Source organism: Lampetra planeri, chromosome 57 (genome assembly GCF_965212315.1).
Source record: "Lampetra planeri chromosome 57, kcLamPlan1.2.h2, whole genome shotgun sequence".
NCBI classification, from domain to species: Eukaryota; Metazoa; Chordata; class Hyperoartia; order Petromyzontiformes; family Petromyzontidae; genus Lampetra; species Lampetra planeri.
In genome coordinates, this window is record NC_136163.1 from 5,730,188 (window position 1) to 5,747,156 (window position 16,969).

The following is a 16,969-nucleotide window of genomic DNA, read 5'->3' on the forward strand; positions in this document are numbered from 1 at the left end:
ATCGAAGGATAAACCTGACCGGCTAACACGTAGCAGCAGCAGGCTTTCGCGACCAAATATTATCCATAATAGAAGCTTTTTTTGGGGGTGTAAATATAAACGTGTCGTTAAACCCGCCACCTCCCACACGGCAAATTAGTAAGGTTAGGCACCTAAACAAAATATTACTCTATTGTATGCAGGGTGTGTAGATATGTATGCATACAAAATAAATATTGGGTGGGCGGGGGGTAAAACATTATTGAAGGGGGGGTGGTGGTCGACAATTTTTGGAAACCTTTTAGATCAACTATTTACCCACCACTTTCAATAACTTCTTGATTCAGGCCTTCTGTTAGGCTCTTATTATTTTGTTGACGGACAAATGGTCAGACAAACGGAACGCCGGGCTTTTATAATAGCTTAGTTTCTACTCATTGGTTCTTTCGGTAAAGTCTCGTATGTATATATAAAATACAATTTAAATGAATCACAAATAAAATAAAATAAATCACAATAATTCACAAATAAAATAAAATTTAAATAGTTATTTTTATTTTATTTATTTGTCATTTATTGTGATTTATTTTTATTTTATTTGTGATTTATTATTATTTTAATTTATTTTATTTATACATACGTGACTTTACCGAAATAACCAATGAGTAGAGTAATTCCTGCAGTCACGAAAGCTTCAATTCTAGCTTAGTATATGTGTCTGTATATGTTATGTTTTTAAGAGAAGATAAGGTTTAAAATAAATATATTTTTCCCCCGGGTAAAAGCCGGGTACTTCCTGCTCGTATTTAATAATTGTACTGCTTGATTTTATCCATGAGTTAGCGAAGGAGTGTGTTTATTATTTATGTATTTTTATTTTAAAAAAGATAAACACTTTTTTATTTTACTAGGTAAGGCCAACTGAGTTGTTGTCAGATGCTATAAATGAAAACCCAACGAAGTGGCTCATCGTGTGCGATCATTTATATCAACAACCAAATACTCGAACACGCGTGGTGACGTTGATTCTAAACGTGGAGGGGAAAACCGGAGGACCCGGAGAAAAATCCACGCGACCACGGGGAGATATAGAAAGAGAGAGACACGCAATTTCCAATTATATTATACAGCAGGCATCGTCAGGGTCAGGATCGAACCCACGACCTCCTGCATACCAGGCAAGGGAGATAACATCTCCTAGCCACCGTGATTATGATGAGAGAGAGAGAGACACGCAAACTCCAATTATACAGCAGGCATCGTCAGGGTCGGGATCGAACCCACGACCTCCTGCATACCGGGCGAGGGAGACAACATCTCCTAGCCACCGTGATTATGATGAGAGAGAGAGAGACACGCAAACTCCAATTATACAGCAGGCATACTGGGCGAGAGAGACAACATTCCTTCACTGCCTCCCTCCCTGCCCCCACCGCCCCCCGCAGCCTGAACATGAGCGCGCTGGGTGGGAGCCCCTTCCTGGGCCTGCAAGACGTGGAGGCGGAGGCGACGCGGTCTCACCGACGCAACTACGGCGCCTTCGCCCTTGAGCAGCTGCCGTACCGCATGCGCCCCAGCGGTGAGCGCCCGCTGGTTAGTGCCGGTGCGGCGGAACCCGACCGCACGTCGCCGTAGCACGTGATTCGCGCGTGTTGTACGATCGCGCGTCGCATGCTCCGTGTGTGTCGCATGATCCACGTGTGTCGTACGAACGCGCGCGCCGCCCGCCTCCTCAACGAAGCGGCTTGTCGAGTGGGGATTTACAGCAGCGAAATACTCTGAACGCGTGACGTTGATTCTTAATGTGGAGGGAAAGAACCGGAGGACCCGGAGGAAAATCCACGCAACCACGGGGAGAGGGAGAGAGACACGCAAACTCCAAATATACAGCAGCAGGCGTTGAGGTCAGGATCGAACCCACAACCTCCTGCATACCAGGCGAGGTAGTTAACATCTCCTAGCCACCGTGATGATGATGAGAGAGAGAGGCACGCAAACTCCAAATATACAGCAGCAGGCGTCAGAGTCGGGACCGAACCCACGACTTCCTGCATACCAGGCGAGGTAGTTAACATCTCACGAACACACACACACAACGATGGGGCCGATTGTGTGTGCGTTGGGTCACTTAGAGAACTGCTCACCCTACCCGCACCTGTCAAAGGAATGTGGAATTTCTACCACACGAAAGGTGCAGCCACAGTGGTGGTTATATTTAGCCAGGCAATGTTTTGACTTTGTATTTACGTCTAAATATAAGATCTGGTGATGCACGTTTGATGTAGTGCACAGTGACAAATAATACAAGAAAAACCCTCCGCACAATCGTCACGTGAAAAGGGACATTTGCCTGAAGCGTCATACACCTTTAAGGTCACAGCATTATCGAAGAATGTGTCGAGGGTTTTGTAATTTTTTGGGTAACTTAAAGACGGGTTTTTCTTTGCAATGCCGCTGTAGGCAGTACAAAAGGTCAGGGCATCAAGATAAAGTTCATTTATTAGGTATAGCCCTGTGAGCCATTCGGCTCTTGAATCGGGTGCAACCGCAACCGCAACAAACAGAAAACAAAAACATGAACAAGAAAACATCTTAAAGTGACTATGTGACTGAGTGCAAACTGAAAATCCAAGAAAAGACAGCAAAATATTGCAGAAAAAGCACCGTACACCAACGCTGTGTGCAAAAATCCCAGTGGGATGCAAGTCAAACAACAACAACCACAAGACAACTTAGATTAAGGCCATCAGTCTAACTATGTACTACAACAAACAAACATGGCAAAACCAAAAAACTTTTCGAAAATCACCAAAATAAAGCCATAAAAGCAATAAAACAGTGATCATAGGAAATGTGACCGAATTTTCACAATAAACGACGTGAACAACATGTACTACCAAACTCTGCAGCCATAGCTGGCTGCATGAGTCACTCCACAACAGCAGGGGCATCAGTCCGAGAATCAACATTTTTCAATGCACCTTTAAGATCAGCACACTAAATCAAACACATCAAGGAAATGGCACTGCCGTCCACGCGAACCAGGCTGGTGACTTGTAACGAGGCTCGCGCAATCCGTGCCGTCCTTAAGATGCCTCTGGGATTTCCCGTCGCGCTTTGCAAAGCAAATAAGTAATATTTTTTTTACTTTTAAAAAAAACACGCTTTTATGAAATGTACTAGTAATGGCAGAACTCCACGACTCCAGGAAGTGGCCCCGAAGATTTCCATACCGTAAGGGACCGTGGCCAATTACAGCCAACGTCAGTTGACCGTGGACAATTAGACCCAAGCCGAAACATAACATACAAAAAAGAATGTTTAAAAATATATATTTTTATGATATAATATGGTATTGTGATCAGTATGACATACGTATACCAAGTTTGCCGTCGATACCACATTGGGAAGTGGGTTAAAATTGAGTTACAATATTTGACGATACAACAACGACAACAACAGACAGAGTGAGTTAAAAGAAAGCTTGTAATAAAAAAGCGTTCACACCGCTCCAACCTCCCTCCACCAGCATGAGTCATCGCACAACTTCTGCCCTTGCTGTCGATCGGACATCATTATTGTTTGACTATTGGCTGGGGAGCAGAAGAGAGAGAGACGCTTCATGTCATGAATGTCCGATTAAATGCGTTGTGTTCAAATGTTTAGATTCGTAATTGGCTCGACGTGACACACACGTGTTCCCTCCGAGGCCAATTTAGTGTGTGCAGGCAAATATAGAGTCAGTAGATACTACTAACTCTATTGTATGTAGGGTGTGTGTAGGCACACATAGAGTCAGTAGCTACTACTAACTCTATTGCATGTAGGGTGTGTGTAGGCATATATATGCCATGGACGGCCGAAACACTCGTTTATAAAATCTGCCTTCATGTCCTTTGGCAAGTCTCACAAAGTGGACGTTTGGTCCCGTGTCGCCAAAAGGGTGCTGCATCATGTCCGACTGGGTTGGTGGGGGTGGGAGTCCCCTTCTTAGAGTTTTGAAACTTCGTTTGCAGACTCGTAAGTTGTTGTGAAAGCCACCACTTCAACGTTGGCCCAAAATACCGACGGACGTTCACAGTTTCTAGTTTGTGTCGTGTAACCAGATGAGAACTAAACTAACCTGCGTGTTTTGTTTTTTAACCAGGCACACACAATGTGCATTCCTGGAAACCCCCCACGGTAAATTGAATCGACGCAAACCGCGGCCTATTCTTTCTAGATTTAAAGCTTTCGTGACTGCAAGGATTCATACTCTTAGTTCTTTCGGTAAAGTGAAGACGGAAGCTTGTGTTGCCTCCGAAACGTCGTGATTTTTATTGTTTTATTTTTATTAATTTAAATTTCATTTTTTACCTACGTGACTTTACCGAAAGAACTAAGAGTACGCGCCCTATTCTCCCACAGTCGAGAACAAATCAACATTTGCCGATGTAGCTCATCTTGGGTTAACATCCACACAAAAAGCTTCTGCGTCGCCGTAAAACGATCCCGCGGTGGCATATTTTGTTTGACATGCGCGTTCGTAGATGCTGATCGTCATAAACCGAACACCACCCCGTACCGATTTACATGGGTTCCTGCAGGCAAGCAGCCAGACCTTCCGTGGGTCCTGGGATTAGAAACTCGCGATGACATCACCGTTCATCCCGTGGCCTCCCCATGGGTTCCCGTGTTGCACCAGATTGGAATCCGATTACGAAGTTGGGGAAATTACCGTCGTGCCTGTGACTTAATGAGCCGGGACTCCACCTGATCTCTAAGCTCGGCGGGTGACAAGCCCGGACGGTGCTGGCTTGGATGGGTGACCACCTCCAATTAGCACGGTTAACTACGTAAGGTGCGAAAGAAGTTAGGCATACGTGCACACACCGTGCGTGACACAGATTGTGGTAGGCGTGTGGAGCGATGCAGTGTGGCAGCGCAGTGGTTGACGCGTCCGCGCATCGCGACAAATCGGGCCTGGGTTCGAGTCTCGATTCGGAGTGCCTTTCTCTGTGGGGTTTGGTATGTTCTCCCACTGTTCTGCATGGGCTTTGATCCGTGTTCTCAGTTTTCCTCCCATAGATAAAGATATATGTATAAACCATACAATATGACCAAATATGCTGATGCAGTAGGAGCCTCCTCAAGGATAGTCTTTAGACTCGGTGTTTGTGTTCCTCTTGTAAATAAGTATTTATCACATTTAAATGTGTGCATTAGTAGGGGCTTGCCATGTTGAAAAACCTGCCAAATTGATCAAAACCTAGCTTAAAACTCGGTGATAGAACCGGTGCCAAAAAGCTTCTCCCCTTTTACCGGCCACGGTGGAGAAATCGTTAACGTGCGGCATCATCTCGTTACGACGATGACCGAAACCCTTCCTAGCGCAAGTGGCACGCATGTGAAGCGTTGCAGAATCCACGTGCGCGTGTATAGCGCCGCGGAATCCACGTGCGTGTGTGAAGCGCCGCGGAATCCACGTGCGCGTGTAAAGCGTCACAGAATCCACGTGCGCGTGTGAAGCGTCACAGAATCCACGTGCGCGTGTAAAGCGTCACAAAATCCACGTGCGCGTGTGAAGCGTCGCGGAATCCACGTGCGCGTGAAGCGTCGCAGAATCCACGTGCGCATGTGAAGTGTCGCAGAATCCACGTGCGCATGTGAAGTGTCGCAGAATCCACGTGCGTGTGTGAAGCGTCGCGGAATCCACGTGCGCATGCGAAGCGTCGCGGAATCCACGTGCGTGTGTGAAGCGACGCAGAATCCACGTGCGCGTGTGAAGCGTCGCGGAATCCACGTGCGCATGTGAAGCGTCGCGGAATCCACGTGCGCGTGTGAAGCGACGTAGAATCCATGGCGTGTGCGTACATTTTTTCGTTTCCTTCTGCGTGGTTGTTGTTTATTCCAGATGCTCTGACCATCCAGTGGATTTTAAAGTTGATGGTCAACGTAACGACGCCGCGGGAACTATCCAAGTGAGTCACCTGGCACGCGTCACGGAATTCGAGTGGTTTCTATTTTCTTTTTTCGGTTCTGACCGGAGCAGATCTGTGAGAGCTCGGCTGCTATCTCGAGCCCTGGGGGTTAAGAGTTTATCAAGCGCGCTTGTTTACGGCTAAATCGGCTCAACAAGTTCGTCCGCCGTTCGCGTGCCACCAGCACGGTTACTTGCACCGGGCCTAGGTCGACTCAGCCTCAAATGAGTACCTGGTGCGGTGGTAAAAAATATAAAAAATAAAAAATATAAAATCAGCACTGGGAAGACAAAGGCGGCCAGGTGTGATTAGGGGCCGTCCATAAATGACGTTACAGACCTAGGGGTGGAGGGGGGTCAGACATTTGTGACGATGTGTGACGAGGGGGCGGGGGGTTGAGAAATGTGACGTCACATCAAAATGCGCAACTTTAAATAAATATAGACAACACGTTCTACTTAATTAAATATACTTTTTAATACATGTTTTCTCCTACAACATCAGAGTGCAGCGCCACATTAAATACGCACTACAATGACAATAGTTCAAAGCGATTTGAAACATGTTTTTTGGGGGGGGGGGGGGGCAGAGCTTTGTGACGTCATATTTGAGAGGGGGGGGAGGGTCTGCCTTTTTGTGACGCCGTGCGACGAGGGTGGGGTGGTGGGGATTAAAAAATCGTCCAAAATCTCGTGACGTCATTTATGGACGGCCCCGTACGGGTGGTGGTGAAGGAGGAGGAGGGGGAGAGTGAAATCTTTGCCTTGTGCGCCGCAGCTTGGCGTGCAAGCGCTGCGTCGTCGTGGGCAACGGACGAGTCCTCAAGGGCAGCGGCCTGGGCGAGAGGATCGACTCGTACGATGTCGTCCTGCGGTGAGCACGCTAACCGTTGCGCCACCGCTCCCGCCACCCATCCGTCACAGTGCCTACCGCGAAGGCCCCCTTTTAAACTAAACTATATTTATATATTTTTTTGTTTTGCCAGGTAAGGGCTGCTGAGCTGTAGGGGCTGTTGAAAAATAGAGCTCGTATAAAGAACACATTCCTCCTGCGGAGGGAGCTGGTAGGAACGTCGGGTTGCTCGGTCAATGGCCAGGGTCAACGGCGGCATGGTGTATTCTGCAAATATGGCCGACTGTGAGGGCGGGCACAAGCCGGCGTGAGTAGGTTAAACGTTGAGTTTTATAAGGGCACCACGGGGTGACCAGCCACTCCCCACCCAGCCCCTATCTTCGGTGAGAGTTGGCAACCCTAACCGTACCTCGTTCGGTGATTGTTGCTTGACGAGCAAGGGATACAGGAAGCGCCGATTCATTTGGTGACGATTGCAAGCTAATTGCCGTCTAGAGCTCTCTGCCTGTGAGATGCTCATCGTTTGCAGGAAGTGTCCCGAGCTAAACTATTCATATTTAACAAAAAACTATTTACCAGGCAATGTCCATTGAGCTACATAGCTCTTTGTTTCAGAAACGACCTGGCTATCACAAATGATAGCTCAACGAAGTGGCTTATCGCGTGGACATTTATAGCAGCAAAACGCGTGTTGTAGAGGGAAAAACCGGAGGCCCCGGAGAAAAATCCACGCGACCACAGGGAGAACACGCAAACTTCAAATAAACAGCAGGCGTCAGGATTAAGAATCGAAACCACGACCTCCTGCATACCAGGCGAGGTAGTTAACATCTCCTAGCCACCGTGGCGCCCTATACAGTCGCCCCACCTGCTCTCTCGACAAGCTACGCCACCCTCCCCCAAAAAGCCCCCCCCCCCACCTCACCCCCCTACCTCACCCCCCTACCTCACCCCCCCTACCTCATCCCCCCCGACCTCACCCCCCACCCGACCTCACTCCCCCCCCCCCGCCCTCGTATTGCCATAGGTGGGGTCTGGGGAGGGACAGAGCTGAGAGATTAACAATTGCCACTGTTACAAGTTGACAATTGCCCCTTTAGGCCATTGTCAACTTTCCTTCCGTGACTGTCCTGGAAATTCCCACCGCTCCTCCTCCAGCTCACTATTCTATTATTGTGTTGAACTTCATTGTGGGTTGCTGCTGCATAACTTTGATGATAATAGACCCTATTGTTGGTTCGGCGTACTGTGGAAAGGTGGCAATCCTACCACTCACTCACTTGCTTGCTCAACCGCACATCCAGCCACCCATTCACTCATAAACTCACTTATTCATTCACCCACCCACGCACTCATTCTCCCACCTACTCATTTACTCGCATACGAGGGTTGGCACCCGGTACAATCCGGGGAATCGGTGCCACCTCTGTTCGAGCGGTAGCTGGAATTGGTTTGTAAACGAGATCTGGTGTTGAACTTCATCTATTTACAACAACTCACCGCACAGTGCTGACTGAGAAGTGTGTCTGGTTCTAGATTTGAAGCTTTCGTGACTGCAAGGAATCATACTCTTAGGTTCCCTCGGTAAAGTCACGTAGGTAAAACATCAAAACCAATGAAAATAAAATAAAATAAAACAAAAATCACGACGTTTCGGAGGCAACACAAATCTCCGTCATCAGGTGGGACCGTCACAGCCAGATTAGCTGCATCAAGTGAGGCAATGATTCAAGATGTAATCCCTTATAAGCAAGTTGGAGGGGGGAGGAGAGGGGGGGGGAGCTCATCAGAATGTGGTAGCCAACGAATGGAACGCATCGGGAGAAGTGTGTCTGGGTTTGGTATCTCCGGTGGGAAGTTTGGCGGGACCTCGTCTGGACAAGTTAAACAATGTGAAGACATCTCAGGCTATCGGTGCAACTCGAGCTGATTTGCCGATTACGTAAATAATCGCCCCGAGTATCCCAATCGCCTCCTTTTCCCGCGGCCGATTTTTTTCTATCCCCTTTTAAAACGTTGCCACCCACCCCCCTCCGAACATCCCATCTCCCGAAGGCGGGCAACCCCCCGAAACAACAACAACAACAACCAACAAACACCAACAACAAACACCGTCGCGACAATCCATTGTAACGAGCGCGAAATGTGCCCCCTCTGTCGGGACGCGGCAGCATGAACGACGCTCCTCTGCGCGGCCACGTGGGGGACGTGGGCAGCCGGACGACGATGCGCCTCTGCTACCCGGAGTCGGCGCACGTGCGGCGCGAGGACTTTGACGCCAGCACGCTGCTCGTCTTCGTGCCCTTCAAGACGCGCGACCTCCAGTGGCTGCTCGGGGTGCTCAACCACCACCGCGTGGTGCGGAGTTGTTGCGGCGCTCGGTGGTGGCGGTGGTGGTGGTGGTGGTGATGACGGTGGTGGTGGCGATGGTGGTGTTGGTGGTGGCGGTGGTGTTGGTGATGATGGTGACGGTGGTGATGGTGACGGTAGTGGTGGTGACCGTGGTGGCGATGGTGGTGGTGACGGTGATGGTGGTGACAGTGGTGGTGGTGATGGTGGTGTTGGTGGTGACGGTGGTGGTGTTGGTGATGATGGTGACAGTGGTGATGGTGGTGATGGTGATGATGATGGTGGTGGTGGTGGTGTTGATGGTGGTGTTGGTGACGGTGGTGGTGTTGGTGGTGATGGTGTTGGTGGTGATGGTCGTGACGCTGGTCGTGGTTACTGTGGTGGTGGTAACGGTAGATGATGGTGGTAATCAGAATACTAATTTATACTGGAATCCGATTAGCTATGAAGCTCTTTTTCACAAATGTCCAGTAATCATGATGGTGATGGTATAGGATGGTGGTAATCGTGGTGATCGTGGCGATGTATTTATGTATTTAAGGACAATGTCTCGGCCTCGCTGTGCGCTGCGTTGCGCCACTATCCGAGTAGATAACCTCGCATTCAATAAACCTTCAGAGCCAGGGTGAACATCCGACTCCAAACGTATTTAATGAATTGAACGAGGTAAAACTGATGGAAAAAGACAGCACAAATACAGCATCTGTTAATACTTGGAAATATCAATGCAATGAATGAACACTACAGCATCATAACATTGCCTTAGATAACATGAAACTCAACAATAGATCCTGGATGGACCAGGCACCTACATTAGTACTGAATAGTTATACAAGAGAATAAGCTACTGTGTTAAATAAGGGCACATCGTGTAATCATCACACTGCAGCCTAAATGTACAGCACTACACACAACACTGAACTGTGGATGAGATATTTCGTCATCCTTGCTCTCAAAATCGCAATAAGGTTACATGGGTATAAGTCTGACTCGACTTATTCAATTACCCGTAACATTCACAATAAGCAAGTGGCAGGCTTCATTGTTACTCGGCCTCATATTTATCATAACAATTTAACAGCATTATAAAGGCATTTACAGCATTATAACGGCCATTCTAACATTATAACAGCATTCCCAGTATTATAAGAACATAAACGAACTTACAGACAATGCTTCTTAAAGTCCCACAATGAACAGATGCACCTGTCTTAACTGAGACACTGTTTGTGCCGCCATTTTGTACTCTGTGTAATGGCTGACACCCTGCCGCGTGGCTGAGAGAATCTTAAATCGTAACTTCCGGGTCACGTGACCAAACTCAACATCAAAACAGGAAATTCCCGGGTACACTCACCCCCACACCTGTCGTGAGGCAGAACAGACAACAAACTAAAGACAAACAGAATTTAGTTTTCAATTTAGATGATTTAAAAGTGCATGGCTCCAGTGGCTTCCTAATATCGGAAGAGCCTCCCAGACAGCCGCAGAAGCGCGTCTGAAAGCGCCACGCGATGCGGTGACCGTCTTTGTTCGATGGCTGAGCCAAAAGTCGCTACTGTGAGGATGACTGGAGTTGGTATTATGGTCTATGCCCCTCGACGAGATCAGCGAGGTATTGTGGTTCGAAGGTGGTGGTGGTGGTGGCTGGGACTATTTTCCCCGGCCGCCTGGCCGCCCAGCTATTGTAGCCGTTTATAAAGACCGCCGAATGAGATGCCGTTGCACGCCCCATCTAAAAAGTGGCGCCCGGCCGTCCGGCCACCCACCGGACCTCCACGTGTGCCGTGCCGACCTCGCTAAAGCGCTCGCGAACAGCCCCTCGCCCCGACTGCTCGCCAAAGGCTACACGGGGGACCTTTGTCGTTTTCCATCACCACCGCCCCCCTCCCCTGTACCCCAGGGCCCGCGAGGCTTCTGGAAGAGGGTGCCTACGGAGCTGCAATTCCCTGCGAGCAGGATCCGGATCCTCAACCCGGCCTTCGTGAGGGAGGCCGCCACGGACTTCCTCAACATCTCGTCGGACACCAAGTCGGGCAAGGTTTGTAGCCGAAGCGTTACGGTCCCGGGAATGCGGCTGCGCTGCCCTGCACAGTCCGCCAAGCGCCAGCTCCGCGAGCTGATTTCTACACTCCATCTCCCACGGCGGTTCTTCGGTACCGCCGTGCGAGAAGTTCCGCTCCTTGGCAGCGACCCTTTAAGTCGTTCATCACCTCCGATTAGCACAATCGGCTACGTACGGTGCGAAAGAAACCCCACGTACGTACTTACTTGCGTCCCTTCATCCTTTCCAGGCCATGGCGTGTCTCAGCCCAGGCCCCGCTAACTTTTTTTCCCGACGGGCTTGAGTGACGTCCCAACCTCGCTCGCGCGCGTTCTCCCAACAAACTGAAAATCACGGCGCTTTTGTTGAAGGCGAAGTCGTTACGGAATCGACGCGCGCGTTTCCCTGGTTCTATTTCTTCCCCCGGTGTTGACATCTGCTCGCTCTCACTGGCGCGCGGCTGCGCGAATGCTTGGTCACAGGCGAAGAACCCCACGACGGGCGTGATCGCCATCACGCTGGCGCTGCACCTCTGTGACGAGGTGCACCTCGCCGGGTTCGGGTACAACGTCAACTCCCCCGGCAGCCCCGTGCACTACTACGGCCAGGACACCATGTCCTCCATCATCAAGGTACCACGCGTCCACGCGGCAGACGTAGGGATATTCGGATAGCCGAGCGGTAGGGACACAAGGCAGCCTGCGTGCACAGCTCGGGAAGATTCTCCCACTGCCTTTGATAAGTCGGAGCCCTCGAGCATTTACACAGTTGTGTCAAATGCACCGGTTGTGAAGGTTATCGTTTTCTTGCATCATTGTTGTTGGGAGTGATGTCCACGTGCTCGCGTCTGAGCGTGCACACACACTGGATTTTTGCTTTGCATGCGAGACCCGTCGGGCGAAGAGCCAGACGGACGAACTAAACTTCTGCACGAACGCTCTCAACCCTAATTGTAAAGCGTTAACACGTGGTCACCTCTGGACCTCCGATTAGCACGGTTGGCCATGTACGGTGCGAAAAAAGCTCAACGTACATTCATGCACCTGCACATCGGTGACCTTCAGTGACGTTAGAAATTGGAATCTCACCCTGAGAACCATCATTTATTCACACATCCTCCTCCTGCTCCCTCTCCGCAACCTGTCCCGTCTCCCCCACCCCCCCCCCCCCCCCCTTGTGCGATTCTGCTTCCCAAAGTCTACCTACCACAACATCACTATCGAGCGGACATTCCTCAGGAAGCTGAAGGAGGGAGAAGCCATTGTGGACCTGACGCACCTGGCCGGCACATGACGCTCGTCCGCTCGCTCGCGCGAGGTGGACAGGCGACGATTGGCCGGGCGGACTGACGGCAACTCCTGCCGAAGTCCGGCAGAAGTTGTACAAGTTCGGCCAGATGCGAGGCCCCGCGCGGCAAAAAAAAAAACTCACGGCCGGCCGCCCCACCTTGACAGCGGCGGTTCCACTCGTCGCTCTCAAGGGAAAGAGGGGGGCGACGCGTCGACGCCGACACCACGCGGCTGCTTAGCGCCTCCACCCCGAGACGCGCAAAGTGTTTCTCTACCAGCAAGGTGGCGGTGGCAGTGGCGGCAACCGCCGCTGCGTGGATCCGCTCCCGGCAAGGCAGTGTGGGGCTGTGTGCTCCCCCCCCACCTCACCGAGCAGAGTTTGGGGGGGGGGGGTGCTCCGAGTCAGCGTCGCCTGTCGCGGTTGCTCTCGCCGTGCCCTCCCGCCGCGAAGGATTCCGAAAACCGACGACACTGCAATCAGGGAACACGCTGCACTCGCGCGCTCGCCCACGATTTCTTCGCCTGCTGTGTTTTTGACAACTAAAATTTTACCCGTCTTAAGATGAGTTTTTACTGTTTTATATTTAAAAGAGATTTTATATATATATTTAGCGCGGCAGGGTGGCGCAGTGTTTAACGCTCGTGTCTCACAGCAAGAACCGCCTGGGTTCGATGGTTCTCTCTTCCCCTGTTCTGCATGGGTTCCCTTCGGGGCCTAGGGTTTCCCCCTTTCCATAGCTACAAAGAAAATCACAATCTAACCCGTGCTGGTCAATACATCCCAGTGTCAGAAAATGACCTGTAAATCACTCAATTGGGATTACACATAGGTACATCGCCCCTGACTACAAACACCTGGCAGGACCCTGCTGAGGGCCAAGTGGTGGCGAGAAGGAGGTCGTGGGTGCGATCCCGACCCTGACGTCTGCTGTATATTTGGAGTTTGCGTGATGTTCTCCCTGGGGTCGTGTGGGTTTTTCTCTGGGGTCCTCCGGTTTTCCCCTACACATTTAGAATCGATGCGCGTTTTTGATGATTTGGCTGCTATAAATGTCTACATGATGAGCCACTTCGTTGAGCTATCATTTGTGGCGAGGTCGCTTCTTAAAAAAAGCTACTACATAGCTCAGTGGGCCTACTAGAACAAGAAATAGTAAATAAAAAACTGAGTCTTGAGACCCAGTGATGCTTTGCTGGGTAAGCTAGATGCTTAATAATAACAAGTTAAAACATGCCCATTCTGCAGGGCCATAGGCATTTAGAAATGAGTTGATGCTTATTAAAAGACGTGTTTTTAAATATGGGCAGCCAAAAGATGTTGAATCAATGAGATGTCAGGACGTAGGATCATAACTCATGTTAGGGTTATGGTTTAATCCATGGCACTATCTGAGACTGGGCCTTATTTTGTAGAATTAAAAATTGTAAAAAAAAAAATGAAAAAGAGTCTTGAGACCCAGTGATACTTTTCTGGGAAAACTAGAAGCTTAATATTAACTGGTAATTTTTTTTTACACATTCTACAGGGCCCTAGGCATTTAGAAATGAGTTAATGCTGATTAAAAAAACGTGTGTGTGTGTCTAAATATGGGCTGCCAAAACATGTTGAATCAATGAGATATGAAGACGTAGGAATATAACTCATTCTTGATTTGAAGCCTTCGTGACTGCAAGAATCTATGCTCTTTGGTTCTTTCGGTAAAGTCACGTGGGTAGAAATAAAATAAAATAAATCACGACGTTTCATCAGACATCGCAGCTGTCGCGATTTTCACCTGAAGACGGGCGCTTGTGTTGCGTTCGAAACGTCGTGATTTATTTTATTTTATTTATACCTTCGATTATAACTCATGTTAGGGTTATGGTTTGAACCATGGCACTATCTGAGTGTGCCTCCCCCACCCCGGCACATCCATAGCCACGCCGAGCTTGAGCGCACTTGATGCTGTCACTAAGCCAAGCCCTTCACCTCCCGTCCAGCGGCACATGAACCTTATGGCGGGACCCCGGGGACCCATAAGACCCCGGCTCTCGCGTAAACATATTATAATGTAAACAAAAACTTTGCTATTTTTCACCAATGGGTTTGAAGGATGGTTGCAAGTGTTGTCTTGTTAAGCTATGCCTTTAAAACTGAAAACTACTTACCTGCAGTACCTCTATTTAAATACACTATCGATTTTTTTTTTACACCCCACTGTCAATCATCGTGTTTCTCAGTGTGGATTTGTGAACACACTTTGTAATCAGTACATAAAATAGTACGCGTTTTCAATGCGCTGTTCATATTCTAACACGCGTTTATGCCAATGTTACTCTACAGAGTAGTGGGTCGCCAATCCTCTTATCCGCATTGATACGAGCGATATGTGGGCACTACGGCTTAACCGCAAAAGAAAAACCTATCTGCACAGATGCATACGGACAAGAGAAGTATTATCAAACAGGAGGAATTAACGGTGCGACGCATCTCATCTGTTAAATATCTGCAGGTAATAGGATTGTCAACGATTGATCCTGACTGCAGACATTGGTAGGTCACAAATAATAATGAAGATAAGAGAGGAGTTTCACTGTATTATGCATACCGTTATGACAAATAAAAGTTTAAAGTCGTGTAGGCAGTTTGAGCAGCTTTGGATAAGACTTATGATCCTGCCCATACCCGAGCATGGAGTGCATTCGCTTGTTCAGCTCTTCTGCGCATTCGTCCTCGCTGCTGCGTTCGGATGACACGACAACGGAATGATCCGTGCCAGGCGGGTCGCGGCGTTTATGTGCGCGGTGGAACGGAGTCGCCAAAAATTAAAATAATTATTTTCGATTTTGACTTCCGTTCCTTCGGGAGCCCGGGGTTCCGCCATAAGGATCGTACGTGGAAACCAGAAGGTGAGACAATGTTTTTTTATTGTTATTACCACGTCCCCCAACTATTGTCGCGTTTCTGTCGATTGAATCGAAGCGATAATACGAATTGGAATATTTATTTTCGACTGGAGAAGGAATCCGATGAGATATGAAGCTCTTTTTTCACAGATGTCCAGCATTGGGCACGGGGGGCGTGAAGTTACAACAGCAAACAATAAAATAAAATACCATAGGAGTGCAAAATAGGGAAAATGGTAAGCAAGTCACTAAATTTGAAAATGTAAAATAAATACATTCATTATATAAGTACGATTTTATCAAGATTGAGCAAGGCAGCAAAAAAAGGCAAGGAAACATTCCAAGATCCCCGCACCAAAATAACACCACACAGTCGCCTCTCGAAAGAATGGCACATTAGCATTGAACTATCGTGAACTACACAGGTAAGGATACAAGCAATTGGTGGAGCAATTAACTCATAGAGGGTCCCTGCCCAGGCCGCCACGGTGGCGAGATGTTAACTACCTCGCCTGGTATGCAGGAGGTCGTGGGTTCGATCCTGACGCCTGCTGTATATTTTGAATTTGCAGTGTCTCTCTCCCCGTGGCCAATGTGGATTTTTCTCCGGGTCCTCCGGTTATCCTCCCCCCCCCACCCCCCTCCACATTTGCCGAGCAATAAATTCCCCACGTGACGAAAAACCACTTCGTTGGACGTATCGATTTGCGGCAGTCAGGACGCTTCTGAAAAAATGAGCTACGGAGCACAGAGGGAGTTACCTGGTAGTAAAAAAAAAACGCTGGCGACCCGCGCATCGAGGTCGGGTTGGAGTCGTCGGTCGACAACGCGGACCGGGCAGGGAGGAGGGCAGAGAGATAGAGAGAGAGAGGCCGTGGCGGTCGTATCCGGGATCCCAGGTCGGGTTTTTAGACTGTGACGCGTTGTCTGGATTTACTTGAAACCAGGTGGGCTGATTGTGGCCACGCTCGTTGCTTTTCAGTCGAATGTAAAAGCTTAGCAAGACGCGGGCAACCTCTTTAACCTTTCTGACCCCCAGAGGTGTTTATGACGCTATCTCTGTAATTTTGTTGTACAAACAAAAAGTAGGTTTTTTGTAAAGATTTGAAGGATAAGAATAATATTAATAATAAACCGCTATATTTTACATATGTAAATTGGTGTTTTTGGAATATGTGTGTGTGTTTTGTTCACCTATCACACTAAACATCGGAACGTTACGATTTGTGTGCATCGATTATTTTATTTTTTACGGAAATTTGTACGTTTAAAGATAAAAAATGTATATGTCAATGGGATTGGATAATCGGAAAATTATTGGTGAATATTTTACTTGACCGTACAGTCATTTAATGACACGTGCAAAGTTAATAAACGTTTGAAAAACACCGCTTACATTTTCGTCATTTATTTTGTAACGGCATCATGAATCGCTCAAATGTCCCGCGTCCAAATGTCTGTCTGTGCTACAAACCCGGCGAGTCCAAATCACAACTAACACCAGCGGTCATGATCTGAACCGGCTGATCCTTAAATGAATACCTGGTGCGTCACTAGGGAGACAAAGGCGGCCGGGCGTGGTGCTGGCCACCCACCCCTCTTCGCATTCA

General features: G+C 48.7%; 1 protein-coding gene across 4 annotated transcripts in view; it reads left to right on the plus strand.

Annotated features, from left to right (window-relative positions):
- LOC144735860 (type 2 lactosamine alpha-2,3-sialyltransferase-like) overlaps positions 1-16,747 on the plus strand; it is an 82,457-nt gene extending 65,710 nt beyond the window's left edge. For all 4 annotated transcript variants that reach the window (XM_078618407.1, XM_078618410.1, XM_078618409.1 and 1 more), the window contains 7 exons: positions 1,425-1,558; positions 5,873-5,939; positions 6,717-6,812; positions 8,963-9,149; positions 11,044-11,181; positions 11,667-11,816; positions 12,382-16,747. In XM_078618407.1, the coding sequence (XP_078474533.1) occupies positions 1,425-1,558; positions 5,873-5,939; positions 6,717-6,812; positions 8,963-9,149; positions 11,044-11,181; positions 11,667-11,816; positions 12,382-12,477 (868 nt within the window). In that variant the 3' untranslated portion in view covers positions 12,478-16,747. The remainder of the gene's footprint in view (positions 1-1,424; positions 1,559-5,872; positions 5,940-6,716; positions 6,813-8,962; positions 9,150-11,043; positions 11,182-11,666; positions 11,817-12,381) is intronic.
- Positions 16,748-16,969: the final 222 nt, after the last annotated feature.